This window comes from Manis javanica, chromosome X, assembly GCF_040802235.1.
Source record: "Manis javanica isolate MJ-LG chromosome X, MJ_LKY, whole genome shotgun sequence".
NCBI classification, from domain to species: Eukaryota; Metazoa; Chordata; class Mammalia; order Pholidota; family Manidae; genus Manis; species Manis javanica.
The window spans coordinates 17,750,718-17,776,666 of record NC_133174.1 but is presented as its reverse complement, the minus strand read 5'-3'; the positions used below and the strand labels follow the sequence as shown (position 1 = coordinate 17,776,666).

Here is a 25,949-nt window from a genome sequence, read left to right as displayed (position 1 = left end):
TAATACCCCCTTTCTTCTTCCCTGCTCTTATGCCTCCATATCCTGCCATTCTCCCCAGTCTCTTTCCCTTTGGTAACTGTTAGTCCATTGTTGGGTTCTGTGATTCTGCTGCTGTTTTGTTCCTTCAGTTTTTCTTTTGTTCTTATACTCCACAGATGAGTGAAATCATTTGGTATTTGTCTTTCTCCGCTTGGCTTATTTCACTGAGCATAATACCCTCTAGCTCCATCCATGTTGTAGCAAATTGTAGCATCTGTTTTCTTCTTATGGCTGAATAATATTCCATTGTGTATATGTACCACATCTTCTTTATCCATTCATCTACTGATGGACACTTAGGTTGCTTCCATTTCTTGGCTATTGTAAATAGTGCTGCGATAAACATAGGGGTGCATCTGTCTTTTTCAAACTGGAGTGCTGCATTGTTAGGGTAAATTCCTAGGAGTGGAATTCCTGGGTCAAATGGTAAGTCTATTTTGAGCCTTTTGAGGAACCTCCATACTGCTTTCCACAATGACTGAACTAATTTACATTCCCACCAGCAGTGTAGGAGGGTTCCCCTTTCTCTACAACCATGCCAACATTTGTTGTTGTTTGTCTTCTGGATGCTAGCCATCCTTACTGGTGTGAGGTGATATCTCATTGTGGTTTTAATTTGCATTTCTCTGATAACTAGCGATGTGGAGCATCTTTTCATGTGTCTGTTGGCCATCTGAATTTTTTCTTTGGAGAACTGCCTGTTCATCTCCTCTGCCCATTTTTTAATTGGATTATTTGCTTTTTGTTTGTTGAGGTGCGTGAGCTCTTTATACATTTTGGATGTCAAGCCTTTATCAGATCTGTCATTATTTTTGGCATATTTTTGAGAGGGAATTTGGTTTATCTTCAATTGTAAATGCCCATACTCTAAGACTCAGTCGTTCTACTCCCAGGAATCTAACCTACAGAAATGTTCCCACACATTCACAAATTTTCCCACCCTACATACGCACACACACACACCTTCATTGCTCATTACATGGAATATGGGAAAATCATAAACCCTAAATGTCAACCCAATGGGAAACAATTAAATAAATTATGGTAATATACACTGTGGATAATCTCTAAATGACATTAATACATGCAAAGGTCTTCAAGGTGAAGTGAAAAACATACATTATAGAGCATGCCTAATTTCAGCCCCATTTATGTAAAAACCAATGCTCTGTACAAGACTCAGAGTAAAGGGGACTTTCAGTTTTTAGTCCACATTTCTGTATTGTTTGCATTTTTACAAAGAACATGTCTCTTTTGTAACTTACAGATGAATAAAAGTAACATGTAAATAAATACAGAATCATATGGCTAATATAAAAATCAACTATAACCCCACTATGCAGAGAGCTATTGTTTGTACTTTGGTTCAATAAATCCTTCAAAAATATTTTCCAAAGAATTTGTACTATTTCAAACTTTTACAGCCTATGTTAAAAAAAAGTCAGCTTTTCCCATACATTAAATATTCTTTTAAAGCATTATTTTGAATGGCTGCATAGTATTGTATCTTATGGGTGTTCAAAAATTTATTTAAATAATCCTCCTTTGTGGAAAATGGGTTTTCTAATTTTTCTTTATAAGAAAAACACTGTAAGCATTATTCTTGTACAGACATCTCTAAATATCTCTATTTTCTTACATTAATTTTTCTGAAGCTTAATTTACTGGACCAGAGAATATGACCTTTATTATTTTAATTTACTGGACCAAAGACAAAGAACATTGTTAGCATTTTAAACTTATACCAGAAATGTACAAGTGCTGGTGAGAAAGTACTTTTCTGTGCACTAATTCAAGGCATTAAAATGTTTTAATCATGGCCACTTGAATGGCAAAAAATGGCATTTCTCTGTGCTTTTGTTTGTACTTCTTTGATTAGTAAAGTTTAAACACCTTTCCATATGTTTACTGACTGTTTGCATTTGTTATTTGAGAACTATTTATATCTTTGTGCATTTTCTACCTTGATTATTTCTCTTCCAAGAACTCTGAGTTCTTATAAATTACATATTCCTGTACCAAAACTACTTACAACAGTGTAGCTAGTTGGTTAAAGGTTTTAAAAGGGTTTTAAAAAGATCTAAAAGATGAAAAAGCAGCATAATTTTAGGATTTCACTAAAATACAAGCACAGGTATAATCACACTTTTAGTAAACTTTTCTGTATTGAAGGTTAAAATTATTTTCCTTTTACCATTGAACTCTTCAACTTTTAGCTCTGGAGCGGCCAGGTAATATTGTTCACACAGCATCTTGGCGGTTTCATATGCATCTGCAAAGAAAGAAAAAAGTTTAGCTGCTGCACCAATAACTTATGCACAAGCAGACAGACAGACTTAAGAGAATAAGTAAACCTGATGGATTGAGAATTTATCAGCTACTGCCCTTTAAAAAATAGCCTTTTTGGGCTGTAAAAGAATAAGCATGATTGAATCAAAATTTTTCCTTCTTTAAAGTTTTAATGACCATGTCAAAATACTGCACCAATGATGATATAGCTAGCTGTGTACAAAGCACATATTTGCTAACTTTTAAATATTCCTAAAAAGCATTTTTCATGAAAACCTGTAATCTCAAGACTATGTTTCTGAACACCACACAACCTGATTAAGTTGCAAAAAAAGATATTTACTATAATTTAAAAGATAAAAATGCAGTCTTTAAGATTTGCCAGTTATTTGTAAATGAAACATCCGTAAGTATTTGCTGAATGAATGGGTTTCCATGAGCCACACACACTCTGTTATTGGAGACACTATCATGGCTTAAAAATGTCTTTTAAGGTAGTTAGAGGTAAGAGGTTGGGGTGATATTTATCAAAGGCAAGGAATATAGTTTGCTTTCAAAAGAAAAAAAAATAAGACACAGGGTAAGAAGATCAGGGCCATTACAGAAAGAGCTGGAAGAGAGAATTCAGGTTATATCCCAAAAGATGTAGAACAGATTCAGAAAGTAGGAGTGCATGATAATACACTGCGTGTGTTCCTTTCCTCTTGAACTGTAAGCACTCTGAGGTCAGCGTCTGTGTCTTGCACTGGTTTTGTAACTCATATAGAACTTGTTTATGCCTGTGCAGATGGTCAATAAATAGTCCTTGACTCGATTGATTTGAAACCTTTTGATAATTTGCTTTTTAAAAAGCAGCTTTCAGATATAATTCTCGTACCATGCAAGCCAGCCATTTGAGTGTACATACCATTCAGAGGTTTTCAGTGTATTCGCAGAGGTGTGCACCCACCACCACAGTCAACTTTACATTTTCATCACCCCAGAACCATCCGCATCCTGCCTCTCCCGGGCCCAGCCCTGGGCAGCCACAGATCTGCTTGGTTCTGCAGATTTGCTGTTCCAGCTGGTTCATATAAGTGGTGTCATACAATATGTGGCCTTCTGTGTCTAGCTTCTTACACTTAGTAAAGTGTTTTCAGAGGCCATCCATGTTGTAGCATGAATCCATACCTCATTCCTTTTTATTGCTGAATAATATCACACTGCACAAATATACCCATTTTATCCATTCATCCACTGATGGACATTTGGATTGTTCCCACTTTGTGGCTATTGTGGATAATGCTGCTATGAACATTCATGACCAAGGGCTTGGTAAATGTATGTTTCCATTTCTCTTGGGTATATCCTTAGGAGAGGAAAATGGCTTTACCATATGGTAGCTCTGTGTTTAAATGTTTGAGGAATAGCCATACTGCTTTCCAAAGTGAGATTTTCTTCCAAGTTCCACTTTTATAACTTCTAAAAATCAGGTACTCGAATTATTTTAAAATGCTTCATGGGCACATTTGCAAGGTTCTCAGCTGGATATGAGCTCTTTGGAGACAGGTTTGTATTTCTTTTATATTCCCCACATCAATACTGTGCACAGAGTAGATACTTGTTTAAGATTTAAGAGGTAAGAGAAAAAGGGCAGGAAGGAAGGAGGGAAAATAAGCTGAACAAAATTTAAATATGTTAAAATTTGACTCTGTCAACCCAAAATATATAAAGGTAAGATAAGGGTATGTTCAGACTATAAGTTTTGGTTCATTTACCTCATATTGCTACCTAATTAAAATTTTATATAATATTTCACCTACAGTAAAAATTATGATCACTTTATTAAACCTTTGGAATTAAACCACCACAAGGAACTACAGATAGAGACAATAGAATAACTCTGACAAGATGAAATAATGAGGGCTCACCAAAGTAAATGTTAGTAAGAGGAGAAAAATATATTAAAAAAGAGTTGATCAGAGTGAAAACAGATATTAAAGAAAGATTGAATTTAAACTCTAATAAAAGAAAAAAAATTAAGTTATGCTAAATTTACAAGGCTTTTTCCTATAGTATAATAAACCTCATCAAATTATCTGTAAAGTACTTTTGTAAAAAGAAAGAAATCAAGACTCACTCTTTTTGCTTTGGCTACACCACCAAACAATGCTACATCTCCACCTAGTGACATGAGAGCACAAAGCCAACCAAGAACTTCCAAGGCACTTTACTTAAACCACCAAATACTGAAATCTAAAAAACGTTGCTTTGTTATCCATATACAAAGCCAATACATCTCCAGAAAACAACTCCTCCAAGCATGTAACACCTTTAGAGATGTTTTTAAGCAGCATTCTTCCATTCACATAAAAGAAGAAAAACCCCAGGCCCACTCAGTGTGCTAGTTTCTTGTGGCATCAGCTTGCCCAGTAGCATGAGATTATAGGAGCATTATTAAGAAAAAGGATTACACGAATGTGACATTTGGAAGATGGTCAAGTCCAGACAGAAGCAGTCAATTTGAAACTCAAAGACCTAGCATGTTTCCTAAAACCACATGTGAATGAGAATCTTTTAAGCATCACTACAATGCTGTAACTAAGAAGTACATCATGGAGCCTTAAAAGACTCAAGACATCACAATGTGACACATGCACCAGCAAGCCAAAAATATTTTCGGGACAGCATGGTAAAATCTATATTCACATGCATCTTCATAAATTCCCATAGCACATCATAATGCCTTTGTCAAATGGAACATTTTGTAAGCAATTGTTAAATGGAGCAATCCTTCTGCTCATGAGAAAGTTCTCAAGGTGCAGTAACTGTACTGACAAGAGATGCTCTTTTTGGCCTGACTGGGAACTCGAATGGTTCCCAAATATGACCCTATGTAGAATTCACTACCAAGTTAAAAAAAAAGTACAGATCATAAAATCGAACCCTGGAGATTCTGATGCATATGTCTGTGCTGAGACCTGGGAATGCGTATTTTTAAAAACTTAGCAAGTAATTCTCAAGAGAAGCTAGACTTAGGAACCACTTCCCTAGATAATCAAGGCTGAGTCATGCTAATTTTGTCACTGTCTCTCCCAGGACATGAATAATCATGGGGTACTGGGGTGTATAACAGCACACACTTTCCAATCAGGACATGTCTTATTAAGTATAATAACAAAAACATAACATAAAAAACTCTAAAACATCACCAACCTAAAAACCAAAATTCATTTCCTTTATTCTAGAGTAAACTGCAAGTTCTCCTTATAATAAGCTTTCTAATAAGACTTTTCTATTTTTAAAGTAGAAACCAAAAATTTATATATGATAATCTATAAAGCTCCTTTTACCTGCAGTAGATTTGAGCCAGTATTTGCTACCAATCTTTAAAATGAAATATTAGGCAGTGATTATTACTGCCACTGAACATAAGTGCTATTCATTGTTTTAAGACCCTGTTTTCAAAGAAAATCAGATATTGATCATAAGGTAACTAACAAAACTATGGGTATGGCCCGTATGTACTTCCCCAGGGTAGAGCACACAAACTATCAACACACAAAACTAGTTATTTTGAATTTAAAAGGCCATAAAAAGTAAGGTGAATGTTCACACAGCAAGTAGCCCAACAGATCCAATCTAGTTTTAAGAAAAAGCACACAGGAAAATTTAATAGATTATAGAGGTTATTTTATTAGATTTTTTATTAGAGTATTTTCCTATTCAAAATTCACTGTAGAACTCTGCTATCAAAGATTAGCCTTTATTGTGAATACATGCAATCATTTGTTTACAGATAACTTATAAAGGATGGACAAGGATGAATCTGAATGAGTGCTGAGAAAACAAACGAAGGTGCCAAGGTCCCTGATTTGGGTCTAACAGGATACAGAAAACCCTAAAGCTCAAGTTTAAGAAGCCACCGCCAGAACAAGGTAGCCTACTGATACCTAAAGCATTACAAGTCACAGATAGACTGCTTTTAAAAAAAAACCTTTTAAGTTACAGAGTAATTCTATCTAATATAAGGCATGTCTATTATCATCCTACCCACAACCCATCCCCAGTGGGAATCCACAGGGTTTTTTTAAGCACTGGAACATCTCCCACCCTCCAAACCACAGGCGACTAGAGAAATGGGGAGGGGCAGACATCTAATGGAAGGGCAACCAGTCTACAGACTGAGCAGAATCCTAAAACCTGTGGTCATGGGCAAAAAGATAGGCTGAGCTAATGAAGTTTATCTTCTGAAAATTTAGGACTGAGACACTCAGGCAGGGCAGATCACAAAAGGATACACTGAGAGTTATCACAGTCTGGAAGGCTTGGAGGACCCACCATTGCCCTAAAAAGCTGCCCCGAAGCATGTCCACAAGTCTACAGACAAGAGAACAAGGTGCAGGGGCCATGACTTGGCAACCCCAGTTGCAAAGATACAGAAAACAACCTTGCTTTCTGTTTCCTAGTTCCAATCTCTACAGCTCCAACTGTAAAGTCTGCCCTTGGATTCCAGTAGGACCTACTAGGTTCTTTTAATGAATCTGTTTCTTGAGCTAGCAGGAGTGGGTCTCAGTTACTTGCAACCTGAAGAGCCCTAAGTGAGAGCACAAGACATTATTTCTGAACCAGAATAATGGCACACTGTCAGGATACCATTCATATGCTATTATGCTAAGCAATAGGAATAGCATATAGGAACAACACAGGCAAGCTAACATCGCTGTGAGAGTCGACTTTTGTACCAAGTATTTAAGTTTGTACTTTTAAAATGATCTTGCCACAGCATTTTCCACTTTATTTCCTGATTTCTTACAAAGAAAGGAGGGAAACGGGTCACAATGGAAGGCAACTCCCAGAGGATAATAGGAACTGCTTTACAACACTAATTCTAGCATTCACTTCCTCGAGTCTATAATTTGCAGATGTGTAAAGGTAGATATTAATGTGCTAAATAAGCAGCAAGGAGGCATGCTTCAGTGTTGTGCACATTCAACTAATGCTATGCAAGATGCACCCCATTTTTACACATTTATACAACTGTCTAGTCAAAAATAAAAATATTGTCCTTATCCTTCTACATAAAAGTTTTCTATAGTCTGTCTCAAGAGATCCAAGCATGGAGTCACTGTTAGTCCATTAAGGCTTCCTAAGGCTATATATAAAACACACTCATGCACACCCATAGGCATGCATGCACGCATGTACATGCGCACACATGGGTCATGTGGGCTGGACATTTGACTATGCTTAAACCAGGCAGGATCTTTACAGCTAAGAAAATCAATAGTGGAGTTGTCATTAAAACCCAGAACCCTACTCCTTCTACATCAAGCTTTCTAAAACAAAAGGAAGGGGAAAAAATTAGAGAGACCCAGATTTAGATTAACTGAGAAATCTCAGAGGATGTGAGGAGAAAGTAAAAAGCCAGTGAAAAAAGACCCACTACTCTGAAGAGAGGAAGGGTAAGACTTCACTTCACCAAGTGTCAGAGGAAACGGAAGTGCATTTTTTCCTCTCCTTGACAGCACCTGGGGCTTTGGGGAAGAAGGGATGGTGAGGCCTGGGCCTTGTGAGACCTCTTGGTCATTGCTCCTGGGGCATTTGGGGAAAGAGACTCCAGTGCCTTTTGGCTACAAGATAGGGAAGAACTTCCAGGCCTTCTGACTATTGGCGCCCTCTGCTGTGTTTGTTCTCTCTGTCTTATTTTGAAGCAGAAAGAGTATGTGCTCGTGTATTCTGACACTCAGAGAATTAAGAATAGGGCCCATGCGGAATGAAACAGAAAGTGGACTGTTAAAATTTGCTTTAGTCTACAGGGAGAAGAGAGACCTTCAGGTTTCCTCTAGGTTGCCCAGACCATTTTGCCATGGTGGGAAAGGTAACTGATTTAAGGCCAAAGCTCATGGAGGAATAAAGATTATACACACCTGGCTGGAAATAACCACTTCAATCTAGAGATTATGAGTACAGCAGTGCTGTCAGTACTGAATCCATGAAGGAGGGCTGTGTGTGATGGGCATTAGTGCTGGAAATGGGGAAATAGACAGATACCAAGGATTTCATAGACACAAAGATTACTCATTTGCAGTTGTACACCCATCTATAAGTTTGTTATGAATTCAAACATACAGACAATGCTCTCACAGGGTTAAGGAAAATACTGGTAACTTTTATTCACTTCTCTCTTTTCTCACATTTTCTAAATTTTCTTCAGTGAGCACTTTTTATTACTTGGGTAATGTGGTATTAGTCCTCTTAACTGATCCAACCAAGAATAGGAGTTGGATGATTGACACAAATGTTGGATAAAGTAGAAAACCACTAAATATGGTCACTATCATAAACATTAACTTAAAATGCACATTTAAATATACAACTTATTCCTCTGCCAATCTTATCATACAAGGCCAAACCTTCTTCGAATATGGATAGGTTTGAGGTTCCAAATCGTCTTTCTTAGATAAATGATATCACATACATCTATGAATATGAATTCCAACTCCTACTTCTTTAAATTGTAATAGATTCAAAGATACTTATGAAGCAATCTGAGTATAGATTCCATCTAAGATTTTTACTCATTTCTGCCCTGTAACTTAATAGCTGTCGTGTTCACAGTCACCACATTACATCTTTAGGAAACTCTTCTTTATCAAGCCTTTCCAAAGCATTCGACTTGATTTTAATGGGAGTAAGTCCCTTTTTTATACTCATATGTCTTTAGTTTACATACATTTAAATAAATTATGTCCTCATGACAGGTAGTATAACTTATACTAATGGTTTGAAAACAAATAAGTGACCTTTAGCAAGTACACACCTCACCAAGGTGTTAGAAGCACAGCAGCATTCTAGAAAGTAAGTAGAAGCCAAGTGTACATCGTGTGCTGTAGGTATCAGTGGTATGACGGATGGAGGGAATGAAGAAGGGAGACAGAAGGGTTGATGGTGTGCATATTGTTTACATGTTTATGCACTTTCAGAATCTGAAACAACCCTCCACTGTTATTTTCCTTAAGGGAAGAGGCTGTTGGGAAATGAAAAATATGGCTTGAAAGATGCACTGGGAAAGTTCTTCCTCAGCCCATGAACTTGGTGCATGGGTGTGCACTGGGGAACATGGCATTCTGAGTAGCCAAGGGGCATGCGGGGATGGTTTTCACAGGATGCAGCTTCACCAGGAGTCCAGGCTTTAGGTTACACCAAGCAAGTGGTAGGAATGACTAAATGAGGATGTAGTAACCTTCATTCACAGAACGATAATGGTCTCACTGGGTGAAAAGCAAAACAGGGCAGGAGAAAGTGTACAGATAAAGCTGTGAGTGAGCACAGGAAGAGAGACACGACAGGAGGGGATCTGGCCCGAAGGCAAAACCATGACCCAAGAGGACAAAGAAAGCAGAAGGCCATGAGGTAGCCCACAGACAACAACTTCCAGGTTGTTTAAAATTGTGACTGAACCTTTGCACGTAATCTTCAGCTAGTTTTTGGCACAAAATTTCTGTCTCTCAGAGGAGTGATGCAAAAGTGGAAGAGTATTCCAGGCCTTTAGAAAGGTACACCCCAAAACAGACAACGCTGAGTCCAGGCACGATGGGAGAGGCTGCCAGGAGCAGCGCACACAGTAAGGGCCGGGGTCTTTTTGCCTGAAGAGTCAAGCCGCCCCCCCCGCCCCCCCCTGGCCCCCACGCCAACACTGCTGGACTCCCAGGTGGCTCTGCACTAGGGCTCCCAGCTGCCCAGCATGCCCTGTTACTTATCCAGGTGTACTGATTGATGGTTAAAATCTGTCTGAAAACTAATGAAAGACTTGATTCATGAAGAAAGAATGAGATGGTAGAAATGGGTTTGGTTTTTCACAACTCCAGATTATGAAGACTTGCAAACATACGCAAAAGTACAAGGCACAGTAAAATGAACCCCCAGCTCATCATCACCAGCCTCAGCAGTTTTCCACACATGCCCAATCTCTTTCACTGCCCTCCCTGTGTATAATTGTGAAGCAAATCCCTCTTGGCATTTTGCAGCATGCGTAAAATTTTGAAAATACCACTCTTGAAGTTAGGACTCCTTTAAAAAAACATAACCACAGTACCAATATCAGACCTAAAAGATTAACAATATTTCTTGAATGTCAAATATTCAACTGTCTCATAAATATCCTAAATGGCTTTTTAAAATACTTTATAATTTATGCCAGAAACAAAAATAAAGGCACCAACCCATTATGTAAATCAGCGGTATAAATGAGAAGCCAAATGACTTGTGTGGTGCCCAAGGATTACTGCTAGTAAAACTGTCTACAGCCCTAACTAGGTGTCAGCAATGCTTTAGGGGCTCTACATATATTACCTTACTTAACCCTGTGATATAGGCAAATTACCAATAGAGCCATTGTATAGATGAAGAAACTGAGGCCTAAGGATGTTACCTACCATGTGCAAGGTCATCCAGCTAACCCAAACGTCCATTAGCCAATAAAGAGATAAACAAAATGGGGTCTATTCATACAGTGGAATATTATTCTATCATAAAAAGGAATGAAGTGCTGATACATGCAACAACATGGATGACCCTTGAAAACATTATGCTAGATGAAAGCAGCTAGACACAAAAGTCCACATATTGTATAATTTCATTTATATTAAATGTCCAGAATAGGAAAATTACAGAGACAGAAAGTAGATTAGTGGTTGCTTTGCGCTGGGGAGAGAGGCTGTGGGGAGTGACCACTAATGGGTCTGGGGGTTTCTTCTGGGGTGATGAAAATGTTCTAAAATTGTATTGTGGCAATGGCTGTATAACTCTGGGAACATTCTAAGAACCACAGAATTGTATACTTTAAATAGGAGAAGTGGGTACTATGCCTATGAATTATATCTCAATAAAGCAGTTTTTAAAAAAGTAAACTATCAAAGGTTTAAAATTTATCAAACTAAGGAATATTTATTGATCATCTACACAGACACTATACTAAAAGTGGAAATACCCCAAATATTCATCAACTGACTAATGGATAAACAAAATGTGGTACATTTGTGCAATGTGGTATTATTCAGTAGTAAAAAGGAATGATTCATGCTACAACATGGATGGCCTCTGAAAACACTTTACAAAGTATAAGAAGCCAGACACAGAAGGCCACATATTGTATGACACCACTTATATGAACCGGCCGGAACAGCAAATCTGCAGAGCCAAGCAGATCCATGGCTGCCCAGAGCTGGGCCCGGGAGAGGCAGGATGCGGATGGTTCTGGGGTGATGAATATGTAAAGTTGACTGTGGTGGTGGGTGCACACCTCTGCGAATACACTGAAAACCTCTGAATGGTATGTACACTTCAAATGGCTGGCTTGCATGGTACGAGAATTATATCTGAAAGCTGCTTTTTAAAAAGCAAATTATCAAAAGGTTTCAAATCGATCAAGTCAAGGACTATTTATTGACCATCTGCACAGGCATAAACAAGTTCTATATGAGTTACAAAACCAGTGCAAGACACAGACGCTGACCTCAGAGTGCTTACAGTTCAAGAGGAAAGGAACACATGCAGTGTATTATCATGCACTCCTGCTTTCTGAATCTGTGCCTTTTCCTTTAAGGGCAGTCAACTATCTGAACCACATTTTTTGATTCATAAAAGCTACTGGGCTAGAGTCTAACGAACATACGAGCTATGACAAGACCCATCCCGCTCCCCTTCCCTCCTGAGGCCTGCAGAGGTCATGCTCAACTACAGGGTTACCTTGTGAGAGAGCAACCTAGAGGAGTCTTAGGGAGCTGAAGGTGGGCCTATTCATCTTATAATCAGAAAAAACTGAATAAATATTTCTGAATTAAACAGAGGCCAGAATAGCTTGACAACCCTAGGCCGAGCTAAGGCCACGAGGCCTGCGTCCTCCTTGCTGGGTTTAGGAAGGCCCAGGGTAAACAAACAGTACAGGTTTTCCTCAGCTATGGCTGCTGAAGGTGTGGTCTGTTCCCGTACTGCGAAGGCTGCACCCACTGGGCCACCTCCTTAGGGCCTCTAAGCTCTAACCGCAAAGGTCACTCTGCTTGAAGTGGCCTTGGGGACCTTACCAAGGAGACAGGCTGTGTTCTGTGCCCCACTCATTTGGCCACACCGTTCAGAGAAAGTAAGAGCATCACAGACCCTTGATGAAGACCAGGGAGGGAACTGCAGTCATGAAAACGTGCAGGCGTGTATTTAGAGGAGGGAGAGGAGGGCCACAGCAGGAGGCGCAACCTTGGGAAGGGACAGTTTGGGGATCTGAGGCTGCACTGAGTGACCATTGATACTGAAGAAAACTGAAGAGGTCCAGGAACTTGGTGGGTCACTTACAACCCAAAAGGCTTTCTAGAGACAGCATTTATCTTAAATTAGTAATGAGGTAACTGCTGTTGAAATCTACAGTGCCTGGTTACTAGGGACCTATGGCTCTAGGGCTCTGTTCTATGCTAAGGCTACTGGAACAGTGTCTAGCCCGATGTCCAGTGAACCCATGAAGCCCACATGCCATCAAGATTCTAAAATCTGGGATGCACATCAGAAAGATGTTTAAACTTTCCAAATATGTAAATTCAGCCAAATTTCATAACAAGGATTTGTGAAATTTTCAGATAATGGCAGCAATCAAAACTTAGAATTGTACTTAAGCTAACAAATATTTACTAGCTAAGACAGGACTACAAGTAATACCCTAGTCAGGTAAGTAGAGGCTCTCATTTTGCACATTACTAATAATGCATGTTTTCCTGAACTGCCTAGAACGAACACTTCATATTTGCATCAAGTGGTGTGGGCCCAAAGTGGCCTGGCAAATCAGGAGACAGCTTAGTAACATAACCCCGTGGTCAAGCTGCTTCAGTTAAACTCCCATGCTGTGTGAACCGCAGCCCCTAACATTCCAGAGGTCTCCTTACCTTTCACCACGTCAGCCACATTACAGGTGGGATCAATACTTCCAATATGTTTAGGATGAGCAGGATTAATATCACCACCAAACAGAAGAGCTAAACAAACACAAAATTGAAGGGAGAGATTAAAAACAAAGCAGGCTGGGATGGGTCAAGTAGAGAAATACAGGTTTATACATTTTGAAAGGATTCTCTTTTATAAGAATCATGTTCGCATCCACAATGACGTAAAGCAACAGAACACATACAGTGATGCGTGGCCAAGTGTACTGGACAACAAAGAAGGCAGGACGTGCTGTAAGACCTGCCACTGCAGTTATCAGGCCCTAGGGCAGTGACAAGTGCCAGGTGTCTAACCCTTCCTCCCTGACCCACTGTGACTTGGATGAAAGAACTTACTTTTTACAACCACCTTCTCAGTACTACTCCAGACAATTATTCCAACATCGACTAAATGTTTAGAAAATACAGTATTTAGAAAGTGCAGCCTGCACCACTAAGCCAGGCTTGTAAAGTTTCTGTGGAAATTTCAAATGCTCCATCATGGAGACTGTCATATTACTATATACAAACAATACTTGCTCAAGCATTTTCAAAAGTACATTCAAATACTTTCACAATATACAAGATTGGCACAATTTTACTTCTGAATTAAAGCTACAAAGAGCCCTAAAGGAAAAAGGAATTTGAATCCAAGTGTTTCTAGGTGTGCTTATTTTTAAATCAAACAAAAATTGGGAATAACTTAGATTCCACAAAAGGAGAATGCTTAAATAGGGAAGATTTTTAATTATGAAAAATGGCAAATACAGTCATTAGGCCAATACATAAAGTTCCAACTGATTAAGTAAAAGAAAAACAGAGGCGTACAAGTTTAACCCATGATCTAAAAACATGTACATACATAAGTAGACACACATATTTAGGTCAGAAAGAAACTGTAGTTATCTAAGTAGTTCAGTTAAATAGTATTTAGGTTCTTTTTTCTGTTAAATTCCTGTGTGTTGTCATACATTTCTATTTTTAAAAGATATACATTTGGCATCAATTCACATTTAATAGTTGTGTAACATTCATTTATCCAAAGCAAATTAGTAAAATAAAGATGCTCTGTACATTTTCTGATTCAGTCTCTAGACATGAATGCTTTTCCATAAAAATTATGAAAATTGGGCAAAGAGACTATGCTGAAAATGAGCCCAAAAGTTTTTTATGGAGAGGATTTTAGTTGTTTTTTTCTCTTATCTGTTTATCAGCCTGGAGAGTGTGCTAAAACTCTCAGTATATGACTGATTTAACAGTTCGCTTCATCTGAGCTCACTGATCACTATGACACAAAAGATCAATTGCTCATATTGTCAACAAACCAGTTCAGTATTCCCAGTATCAAAGTTTCTAAAACCAAAAAGGAAAACATATAACATCCTGGAGGAAGACTAGAACATTCTCTGAGACACATGAAAGTACTGAGAGACAAATGCCTGGCTGCCATTAAAGCCCATCCCTCACCCGCCACCAGGAATGTAACAGCAGAGGCTTGAATGGTAGGCAGTGGTCCTGTCTCTAATATGAGCATCAAACCTTTCAAGGATTTCTTTTAACAAACAATACTAATGAATAGCTTTTTAATAGATAGGATTTACTTATGAGAAACTGAACTATCAATGCAAACAAAAATGCAGATCAAAAAATTAAAAGTCAAGCAACAGGAAAACATGAGGGAGGGATCACTCTGTTTACCATTTCAAAACTGGACCAAAACCCAACTTACTGTGCTGGTTAATAAGCATGCGGAAAGAGATGCGGTTGGTATAAAAACGATCCAGAAAATACTGGATGTTACTGCTAATGAATGGATCAAACCCAAACTTCTCCTTGTATTCAATTACTCCTTGTGCCATTGTAGGAACTACATCATTGTGTCTGTTTCTGACTTTAATCAGAACTTGCAGAAAGCTGTTGTGGGATTGAAACAAAAAATGGTTAGTCTTACTATATCATGGGCTAATGCGTAAACTTCCCAGCTCTGTTTCCAAACTATTTATCTGCTGGTATTTTCATAGGTAGAGACACCATTATTACTACATGCTACAAGGAAGTATTCATAGAAACTAAAATATTAACCAAGTTTTTGCTTGAAACTTTCCACATAAATTCTTCTTTCAGAGACACAAAAAGCAAAAGGGTCTAGGAAAGCAAAAAAGTGCTCAAATACCTTTATAGGAATTTACTGACTTTTTTGGATAAGTGATTACATATAATACAAGCTCTATAAATGTTCACTGAATAAATAATTGCAGAATATACGAATATTTCTTCTGACAATGCAAGGACAATCCAAAACAATCTCAAAGGATTTATTATAGAGTCTCAAAGAAATAGCTTCCATGAATAAATAATATAAAACTTTTTAAGGGTAAAACTTGGTAATAAATTTCTCACATCACTGAACTATAGTGATGAGATGCAGATAGAACAAAGCAATTAAAACAAACCCACTCAAGTATTATGGTGTATTATTGTAAAGATGCAGATGAAAAATATATTAAGAATGGTAACTAAGAATAGAAAGACAAGTCAAAGGAACCAAATTAAAAGCTTGGAACCAGGCCTAAAGGTGAGTATGTGTGTATAAAAATTTAACATACTGATATAGTGACATTTCCAGACAGTAATAAAACAATCAAATTAGTTGGGACAGTGGGCTAACAATTTAGGTCATATACCAATTTGAAGGTTTACATAAAAAAAATGGGTTAAAAGATTTAGATGTAAAAGAATGACATCACAGAAAAGATTAAAATATCAGGTGAATAAGTATATAACCTTGGGGTAAGGAAGACTGTTCTAAGCATAATACCAAAGGCAGAAGCCGTGAAGAAAAAAATGATATGACTATGAAGAATTCCAGCAATTTTATAGGCATACACATTATAAAGTCAAAAAAACACAAAGTGAAAACTGGGAAAAACATATTTGCAAGAGTTACTAACTGTACCAAAGGAAATGAAGAGCACCCTAACAGAAAATTAGGCGAAGGATCTGGTAGCCATAGAAAATTTACTACAGAGGAAATGCAAACACCAGTAACTCCATCTTCAAAATAATAGAAGAAAACTTTTCCACTTATCAGCTGACAAAGACTAACCACTGTCGGCTAGAATGTGGGAGCACAACTGACACACTTCTAGGGGCAACTTCATAACATACATCACAAGCCTAGGGAAAGTCATTGCACTCCCAGGAACTGATCCTAGGAAAATAATGGGACAAGGCCAATGGCTGTGTTGGAGAGCTGCTCCTTAGAGCACTGTTTACAGTAGCAAGAAAACTCCAAACCATTCTAAAACCCAATGACAACAGGTCAAATCACATGACTTATCTTTAGCTGGACCACTGTGAAACTATTAATGATGGTGTAGCTGTATAATATATACACTGCTACTTTTATAAAAAATATTCTGCACATACAGAAATATGCATGCATATAGAGATAGGGAAAAAGTATGGATGGAAGGAAAATGTTAACAGTGGTTGTCCCCCTAATACTGAAAATCTGGAGTGGCTTCCTTTTTACTTATCTGAATAGCCTTGTTTTTCTCAATGATGAAATATTTCTGTAACAAATACATATGTACAAAGACAATAAAGATGAATACATCAACTTGAAATTAGGTCATAATCATTCATAAGAGATTTTATAATAGACAATTTGTCCTTTACATAATGTTCTTTCCAACATACTCAGAAATTAAATATTGCTAACGTGAAACGTTTCTTTATAGTAGAGAAGTGCCAAAATTCATCTGAAGGGGGGAGACTTGCCTCAATGGTTCAATTCTCAGAATGCATCCCCCATCTTCTGGGGCTCTTCTAAATTTTATCATTATGCTAAACATGCCATCCTCTAAGCCACTTCCACTTTACTTAAATGACTTCCCCGTCAGTGACTCCTATACAGCTTCTCACTGAACAAGCAAAGCCATTCTGAGTAAAACCACTCACTCAACTTTCACTCCTTCTTTGGCTGTAAGCATCAGGCTTCTAAAATCCCAATTATCCTAACTAGCAGTGTGAACCTGGGCAAGTGAGCAACACTCACTGAGTAGGAGCTATCGTCAATATGATCTCACACACACCAGACCCAGCACTTGGCTGTTTACAAAGCAGGCCCCTGCCCACAAATTGCATCTCACTGATAACCTGCTCCAGAAACTGAACAGGACTCCGGGAAACATAGAGCAGAAATTTCATATTATATACGTCCACAAATCCATATCCTACCATTTAAAGCTAGAGAAGTCAGTCCTAATTTTTAGGTTATCAGCCAAACTGTAACCAGCTAAAGACTCTTAAGGAGACAAAGCTTCTGGATTTGATTCATTTCATTTTGATACCTTACATGACAGCAATGCCTTATAGCAAGGAAAACACTGCATATGGGGCTCTAATCCACTGCCTTCCTTGTACATTTCATAGATCCATTAACAAGACACCCAGCAGAGTATAAAACAGGTCAGCATTCTTTTCCCCTTATATTTTAATTTACACACTAAACTTGAGCTAGCTACTCATGGCTCATACCAGCAGTGCTGGCAGTATGGTACATTTTAAAGACCCATGTACTAAGGAAAAGGAAACATGATTTACAGATCTAGCTCTGGTACTAACTTACATTACGATCTTAGGTGAGTCACTTCACATCTCTGACCTCGGTTTCCTTATCTGTGACTTTAAGAGTTGGGTTAAATGCCTTGATCTAAGGTCACTTGTATCATGTGGTGTCTCTTAGTTCTTTTTATGGAACCCTTATTTGTAAGGTATATGGTGCCACAATTAACGTGGGGAGAAATTCCTTGACACGACAGGGCTGCCAAAGGCATTCACTTATGTGTACATGAACAGCAGGAAAATAACCGGAAGAGGGTACTTAATCTCTCTTGGGGGTTAAAAAAAAACCACCAAAGGTAGAGTTAGCATTTTCTGGTAAAATGAAAATAAAAAAACAAATATTTTCCATCAGCATGGGAATTTAACAGTCTTCATGCACAAGAGCACCAACAGAATTCAGGTTGTTACATTAAAAGCCCACTCTTCTATGCTGCTCCAAAATGAAAGCATTACAGTTTTTCTGAGCTCAAATGCAGTATCATATTGAAAATTTAAAAACAATTGTAAATGACTGAGTAGACAAACTCATCTATCTACAAAGGCCATTGCATTCTTAAAACGACCACTAGGTGGAACATTTACTGCAATATTTACAGTGAGTGCCCCATACCAGTTCACCCTCAGTAAAAGTGTTAAGAATTAGATCATGAAGCATAATCTTCATGAAGTGTTATTATTCCTTTTGTACTGTTATATTCTTAACTCAAAATTTTTAAAAAATGCGATGTTGAGTGGTGAGCCATTAACAAACCTAATGCCTCTTAGGTTAATGTCCAAATTATACTTCTCAGTTCTTAATGACATGAGTTCCATTTACCCAAACACATTTTACCTGGATGTTTTACTTTCAGGTAAGTTTGGCACCATACTTACTTATCCAAGACCTTTGGGTCCTCAGGGCTCTTATTCTCATATTCCAAAAGCTCAAGAAAACTTTGCATATACCTAAAAAAGGAGAGTTACTGAGTTACCTGCCTATCCCAACATCCATTCCTCCTTTCCCTCTTCCTGAGAGTACCCCACATTTTCACCCAGGCATCCATCCCATCCCATCCCCTCACCATGTAGCCCAAGTGCCTCAGGGGTGGCTGGTGCCTCACAGCTCCTGTGTGGCCTGGTTTTTCTCTGGGTAAATCTTATTTCTCTTGTCACTAATTACTAATTAATCCAATAGTCCTGGCCTAAGCCTGTCACTGTGTCAAATTCCCCTGAACACAGAATTGGTTCAGGGATGGGCATACTGCCTCAAGTTAGGCCAGAAAAATAAGAAAGACCACCTTCTGGAGGTCTTTGGGACAGAAGTAAACTTGCTCCACTTTTATACAATGTGCTGCTATGTGGACATGAAGTCTGCAACTGCTGCAGCTATTCTGTCGCCATGAGGAAATGCAGCCTGAAAATGAAGCTGACACTGTGGGAAAATGGGCTTTGAAAACCTTATGAAATCTTTCAATCAGACTGACACTGAAAGTTTATCCTATGGCTGGATCTTACAGTTACACAAGCCAGGTCATTGCTTAAGTTGGGTGTAGTTGGATTTTCTGCAGACCAACAAACATATTTTAACTGGTACACCAAGTCTATAGTCTGATTATCCAAAAAACTGCATGTAAGTTGTAAGAACACATGTGTGACACTGCAGTGCATGCTAAGAACTTGGAAACTAGAAATAAAGAAGGTTCCTTCTCAGAGTTAAACTTATTTCATCAACATGTAATGGGGGAGAAGGAATGTCTCTTAGGCCTTCTGGAATAGCTTCTGGATTAAGAATAGCTGCATATCTCAATCAGGGCCAGTATAAGAAATAACGTGTCCAACATAAATATCTGGAGAACACAGAAAAGTGGGATCCAGAGAGACACATTACTATAGCAGCTACATCCAGACAGAACCCACTGGATCTGGTAGGGGTTCAGAGATTCCAATTACTCAGAGGTGTGTGATCTGTGCTTTGGGCATGTCCAGAAAGAATTACCTCTTATTTTAATTATTTCTAACAACTAATTACCAGTAATCCTATGATCCAACTTTAGAGAGAGGACAAAGGCACTACAAGCAACCAAAAATGACTGTTAAGCATGTAAATACATTAACAGGAATGACATTTTATTAATCAGCCTCACTTGAAATTTGTGACAATGCTTAATACTAAAGTATGTTCATTTCTGGGTATACTTTCTGAAGGCCTCTAGAGGGGCACATAAGGCTATGGATTAGATATTGTTGAAATCATCAGGTCAAACCTCTCTGAGAGGCCAAAGACAGCCATCCACAATGATGGTCTCTGTCCTGCCACATGCCAACAGAGTTTTAGAGGGGCACCCTGTCATTTCCAATGTGCATAGGTCATTTAAAGATCAAAGTCATAAATGATGAGGAGTTGAAGATTATGCTGAGCTTCCTAGCCTAAAAGTCAAGAGAATCAGGAGAACACACTCTGACTGATGTGGGGTTCACAGCCTGTTATACATAAAATTCACTTTTAAGAGGAGAAGGAAATGACAACTGAGCACAATGCATGATCCTCAACTGGATTCCTGTATGGGGAGAGAAACTGCTTTAAAAAAAAAAGAGCGCTATTAAGACAATTAATAAACTGAGAACAAGTTCTACACATTAGAAAATACTACTGGAGCAATGTTAAATTTACAAATTTGATAGTCACACTCTGATTTTCTAAGAGTTGTTCTAATAATGTGCTAAAGTATTTAAGGGTAAAGGGGCATGATGTCTACCATCAACCCAAATGGTTCAGAAAAAAATGTTTATGTGTAGCGTGTGTGTATGTGTATCATGTATACATGTGTGGTATACCATAAATACACAGATATAATATATAGAGAGAGAAAGGGAGAGAATATGAGTGATGGAATAAATGTTGCCAAAGGTTAAAGGACTATGGGAGTTCTTGCTAGTAGTTTTGCAAACCCTTTACTTATACAGGAAATTATTTCAAAATTCAATGTTTAAAAAAAGAAAAGGAAGAAATGGCATGCATCAGTTTGGAATAGCTATTGAAGAGGAATGGTGAGGAGATAAGAGCCAATACATTTTACTTTGAGCCTGTGCTTGGTCAGCAATTCACTTTGAAGCCCCTCAAGTAACTTCCCATGAGCAACAGTAGATGTTTAACTGTCACTGTGACCAGGAGACTTAAAGGTCATTTAGCCTACTTGGCATCCCCACCAGAGTGGTCTCCAATAGTGACTATGTACCTTCTGCTGGAAAATTTCTATTGATGGTCTTGAAGCAATAAAGAGGTCTCATGCAAACAAGTCCTTGCTGCTCCTTCTGAAACAAGCTACGAGTTTAGGGTAAAATGAAACTGAGCACCTGACTATGAGATCAAAGCCACTGTTGCCATCTCTCTAATCTCCGCTGGGTTCCAGGGCTGCTGCGCCTGCCTCAGTGAGGAGCTGCTGTTTGGCTGGGACACGGACAGGATGCTGTGTTTCTAAGACCATCCAGTATGGCATTTTTCAGACCCCTCACTCTCAGCTCTAAGAATTTCTTATATAATTAATGTTACTGCAGAATGACTGCTGAATGCCCATTCTCTTTCAGTGCCTGGCCTCTATTAACCCTTTTAATGCAAACTAATGAATAGTCCCACTCCCCTTGCATCTGTCTGTATCATCCCGTTCCCCTAAAATGCTCTCCCTGCCCCTGCCCCTGTCCATTCCATGCACCCATCAGGGGCAGCGCAAAGGCGTAAAATATATTTCATGTTTTTCATGGGGTAAATACAGCTCAGCAGGCACTGCTATTTTTCCAGTCTGGATCTCCTTTAAATGACTTTGTTTGAAAATGAGTACCGCCCTCAAGGGACTTCTTTAACAGGAAAACAAGGGGGTCAAGGCTGAGACTTGATCAAAGAGGCACAGCGCCCTATCCAAAGGATTGGAGGCCGGCTCACCTGGGTCACTGCTCTGCTATTCTTGGACATTGTTCTGAATTTCCCAACTCTTTTTTCAATGAGCAACCCCATTCATAACCAAAAAAATAGAATGTGAAAAGTCAAGGAAGTATCTAGTAGAGTTTAGAAGTATTTTCATTAAGACAATCTTAAATTGTCAGTTCAAAAAAAAAACACAACAACAAACCTTAATAGCTTGGAAAACCTGGCTATCCTGAATGACTCATTCCCACACAGGCAATGGGTGTACCTTTAGGGAGAACAGTCCCAATCCCAAGTGTTCAGAGTGTTATGGGATGAGCCAACTGAAGCCACATATTCACTTACCAACTCTGAACCAACCTCACTGAAGGGCGGTTAAGCAAATTATCTGGCAGCAGATTGACTTCCCTCATGGTGTTAGCCAGGCGCACAGGAAGCTCCTTTCGCAGAAACATATAGGAAGTTTTCTCACATGCATTATCTCTTCCTGTGAAGAGATGAAAAATGTAACATGATTTTACAGTCCAACAGATGGAGTAACAAAGTGCTCTTGTGGTAGCACAATTATGGGCTGGGAAGAGAAAATTTAATAATCCTGCATTCTTCTAGTTAAATTTTTGTCCTCTGAAATAGCAAGTTTAAAATAATTTAATCAGAGTAGAAAAAGAACATTCATTTCAAGAGGCAACCTTGAAAGCAGTTTTTTTTTCTCCTGAACACAAATAGGTTCCTTGCGTTACCAGCGCTGATATCAAAGTGACCTGGGATGTAATCTGAATTTGTTTTCAAATAAACACTGTGGGGAAACTACCAAGCACAAAAGTAGGAGAACATGCAAATCCACTCCTGTTCAGAGGGCTTTCCAGAAGGCAACAGATCCATTCATTCTACAAACATTCACCTACTGTGTGCTGACTGCTGCCTGAGATTTTCTTTGAATGTGTTTCTTTAGTAATCAGAGCTCTGTTACTCTGGGAAGCAGCCAAAGACGTGCTCTGACCAAGTCACAGGTCTTGAGATGTGCCACCGAGACCAGCTCACAGGCATGCTCAGAGGTGGAGTGATCTCCTGTGGCACATCGTGGAGGGTAAGACACAGGGCTAGCTATAAAAACAGAGGTCAAGGAGTTTTCTGTGGTTGCCCTGTGCTGGTCGTGCATAAAATTTACATAACTGGGACACAGTGCAAGAAAAGGTACCCTGCCACCTGAAAGAGGAAACCTGAGTCCTTCCCAGGCTGCTTGGTGACCAGAGTATTCCTGACAGGAATTGTCTTGCCCCAGGCCTCCCAGCCCTGCTGCAAACCCAGGGAAAAGCCATGAGCTCTGGGGACAGAAATGTGCACCAGCCCCAACTCCTCCATTTTGGGGGTGGGAAACCTTTGGTAAGCTTTTTAACCTCTGAATCTCAGCAGCCTTTATCTATAAAATGGGGATGAAACTTCAGTTTTTGTAAAGACTCAATGCAATAATGTGTACAGACCTGACACAGAGCAAGAGTTTAATAAACACTAGTCCTTCTTTGGTCTGTGATACTTATGGGGACATCCCAACTGCCTCACACGCTATCATAGGCCTTCCTGAAGCTCCTTATTCCCTGGGGGCTGTTGGAAAATGGGCACCCTCGGGGCCAGGCACAGGGAGAGGGAAGCAGGACTCATCTAACAATTTTTTCCTCCAAACTCCTCCTTCTTCCAAATGTGATAAAGGCAGGGAAATAGAGATTCGGAAGAAAAATCCAATTTTCTAACACTTTCAGCCAAATTCTGGTTTACTCCTTTCCTTTCCCCACCAGGTAAGATTGGAAATAAAAGAACTTGCTTTTGAAAGTCATCTGCAGAAACTTTCTTACCCCTACTGAACCCTGACTCCCTTTCTCCATTTTCAAAAAAGTTAGAACAAAAGAGATAAGTCTTAAATAATCCATCCCTTACTTCCCACGTTTAGGTGAGTATATTGAAGGCCTTCGGCATATCTTTAACTAAGGGAAATACTCCCAGTAACGGAGAAGGGGTATAATATCCAAGCAATGACCTTCCAACATCTACTATGCACATTTATTTGGCCTTGGATGATAAACATTTTAAATGACTGTGGCTGCTTTGCTTCAGGTAATATTTATCATTCCTAAAATATTCTGTATAAATATGTTTATAGATGAATCGTTTTGACTATCCTAAAAATACTGATATTTAAAATCAACTCATAGTGAAATCTCATTATAAAATGAAAAACCTACTTCTTGAGTTACAATGTACATCTAAATGTTCATATGCCAGGAGAAATATTTTGCATCCTGATTAAACAGAAAGGACTATTTTTTAAAGCCTAACCGAAATACCGACGCTCACCCTGTAGGAGAAGGAAGTTAGGGAATGGGGAAGAAGAACCCTGTACTGTTGAACTGGAAGCGTCAGGATGAACTCAGGATCTGAAAAACTTACCTGACTTTTTTGGGTAGTGAAAGCTTACATGCTTAACTTTCTACATCAACAGTCTAGCAGGAGCAGCAAATGACAAGCATGGGCACAGGGTAAAGAGTCTGGGCCATGAGAAGTGGGGGAGGGCTAGGCGGTTTCAGAATGTAAAGGTGTTCAGATTTTAGGAAGGTAAAAGGAGGACACACATCCATTGCATAATACATTCTATTATACAGACAACAGAGCTGCCGTGAAATCTGTCAGCATTTACCGTGAGCAGGATAAAGACCATGGCCTCAAGCCAGTGCAGGTCAGGTTTTGCCACCAAAGGTACGAAGGAAAACTTCAATTTTTTGGAGACTTTTTGGACTTCAGAATTCAGATAAAAGACTACAGTCCTGCAGAACAGCAATGCCAAGATCAGGTGCCAGACATAGACTTGGGTTCAAATCCTGACTTGAGCACCCACAAACGTCACAAATGTGGGCGTGTGCCATTACACCATCCATAAAATAAGAACAGCACCTGTTTCGTAGAGGTTGTGCTGAGGGTTAAAAAGGGCTTAGCATTTATCATGAATAAGTTCTTAAAATTTAGAAGAAGGCGCTCATTAAGTAGCAATCATTAATAATGCCGGTGATGACAAAGCAGAGCAGCCTGAGGCCATGGGGTGCCAGATCAAAGAGTCTGATACTTGCTAAGCCCTGAAAGCTCGACTGCTTTCTGCTTCAGGGCAGTCATCTGTGCTCATTTGATGATTCTACATAATTAAAAAAGGATTTAAAAGGATTACAATATGTTCCATGTTCTTACCATCCATCCACTTTTACTTATTTTAAAATAAAAGGTCTTGATGCTTAAATGGGTCAACTCTGCACTAACTATAAAACTCAACTACTCAGCATGGCCTAAGATAACTAAATTTCAGGAAGCATTTAACCTAGCCTCCTTGGGTTATCACCTGCTTATAAACAAGCATAGAAATTAACTTTATTTGCCTCTATATTCCCCATGGCACTGATCAGAGTGCCTCACTTTTGGTAGCCTCTCAATGACTCACTGGAAGAATAGGTAATACTTTCAGAAGTTTGTATTTAAAAAAAAAAAGAAACCTGAAAATTCTCAGGTTTTCCCTCCTACATTCTAATTTAGCTTTAGAGATGAATTCTTTGTACTCAGATACCTTAATTATACATCAGCTTAAACAGGGGGATAAGTCTTTTTTAGTTAATTAATGAACCTAAAAATAAATATGAAATGCTTGATTTTTTTTAACTTTTCTGTGGTTTTCCTCATATAAGTTGAAAGCGTTTTATCATATATATTAATGCTGGATACTTGGTTTAAATGAAACGGTCCCAACAATCCTTTCTTCTTTTTTTTTTTAGTAAACTTGCCAAAAAGAAACTTTTGATTTTAACTGAATGTCTGCTCAAAAGGCTTCTATTTTTATAAGTCTTCTGGCATACTGAGTAGTTTCCAGGTATTCACCTTCATTTTTTCCCCACTCACTTGACGGTCTGAATTAATTTTGATTTTCTGTTTTCATTCTGTATTTCTCTATATACTTCATGATATTTAAATACAACAATCAAATTTTACTCAAGTATCAGTTCAGAAGATGACAAAGAACGGGTGGGTGATGGGCACAGAAAAATCTTAGTGATCGCAAATAAGTCATTGGCTTAAATACTCATGTGTATTCCTTCATCAGTTTTTCTTCCTCGCTTGAT

The 25,949-nt window shown here is 38.7% G+C and overlaps 1 protein-coding gene across 4 annotated transcripts in view; it reads right to left on the bottom strand.

Moving 5' to 3' along the window:
* Positions 1-25,949, bottom strand: part of PDK3 (pyruvate dehydrogenase kinase 3) — a 60,767-nt gene that overhangs the window by 17,605 nt on the left and 17,213 nt on the right. For 3 of the 4 annotated variants that reach the window (XM_017649780.3, XM_017649781.3, XM_017649782.3), the window contains exons 2-6: positions 22,144-22,285; positions 18,774-18,845; positions 15,001-15,185; positions 13,236-13,325; positions 2,234-2,311 (exon numbers count right to left, since the gene is read on the bottom strand). In XM_017649780.3, the coding sequence (XP_017505269.3) occupies positions 2,234-2,311; positions 13,236-13,325; positions 15,001-15,185; positions 18,774-18,845; positions 22,144-22,285 (567 nt within the window). The remainder of the gene's footprint in view (positions 1-2,233; positions 2,312-13,235; positions 13,326-15,000; positions 15,186-18,773; positions 18,846-22,143; positions 22,286-25,949) is intronic. The other variant, XM_037026320.2, reaches the window with a different exon arrangement.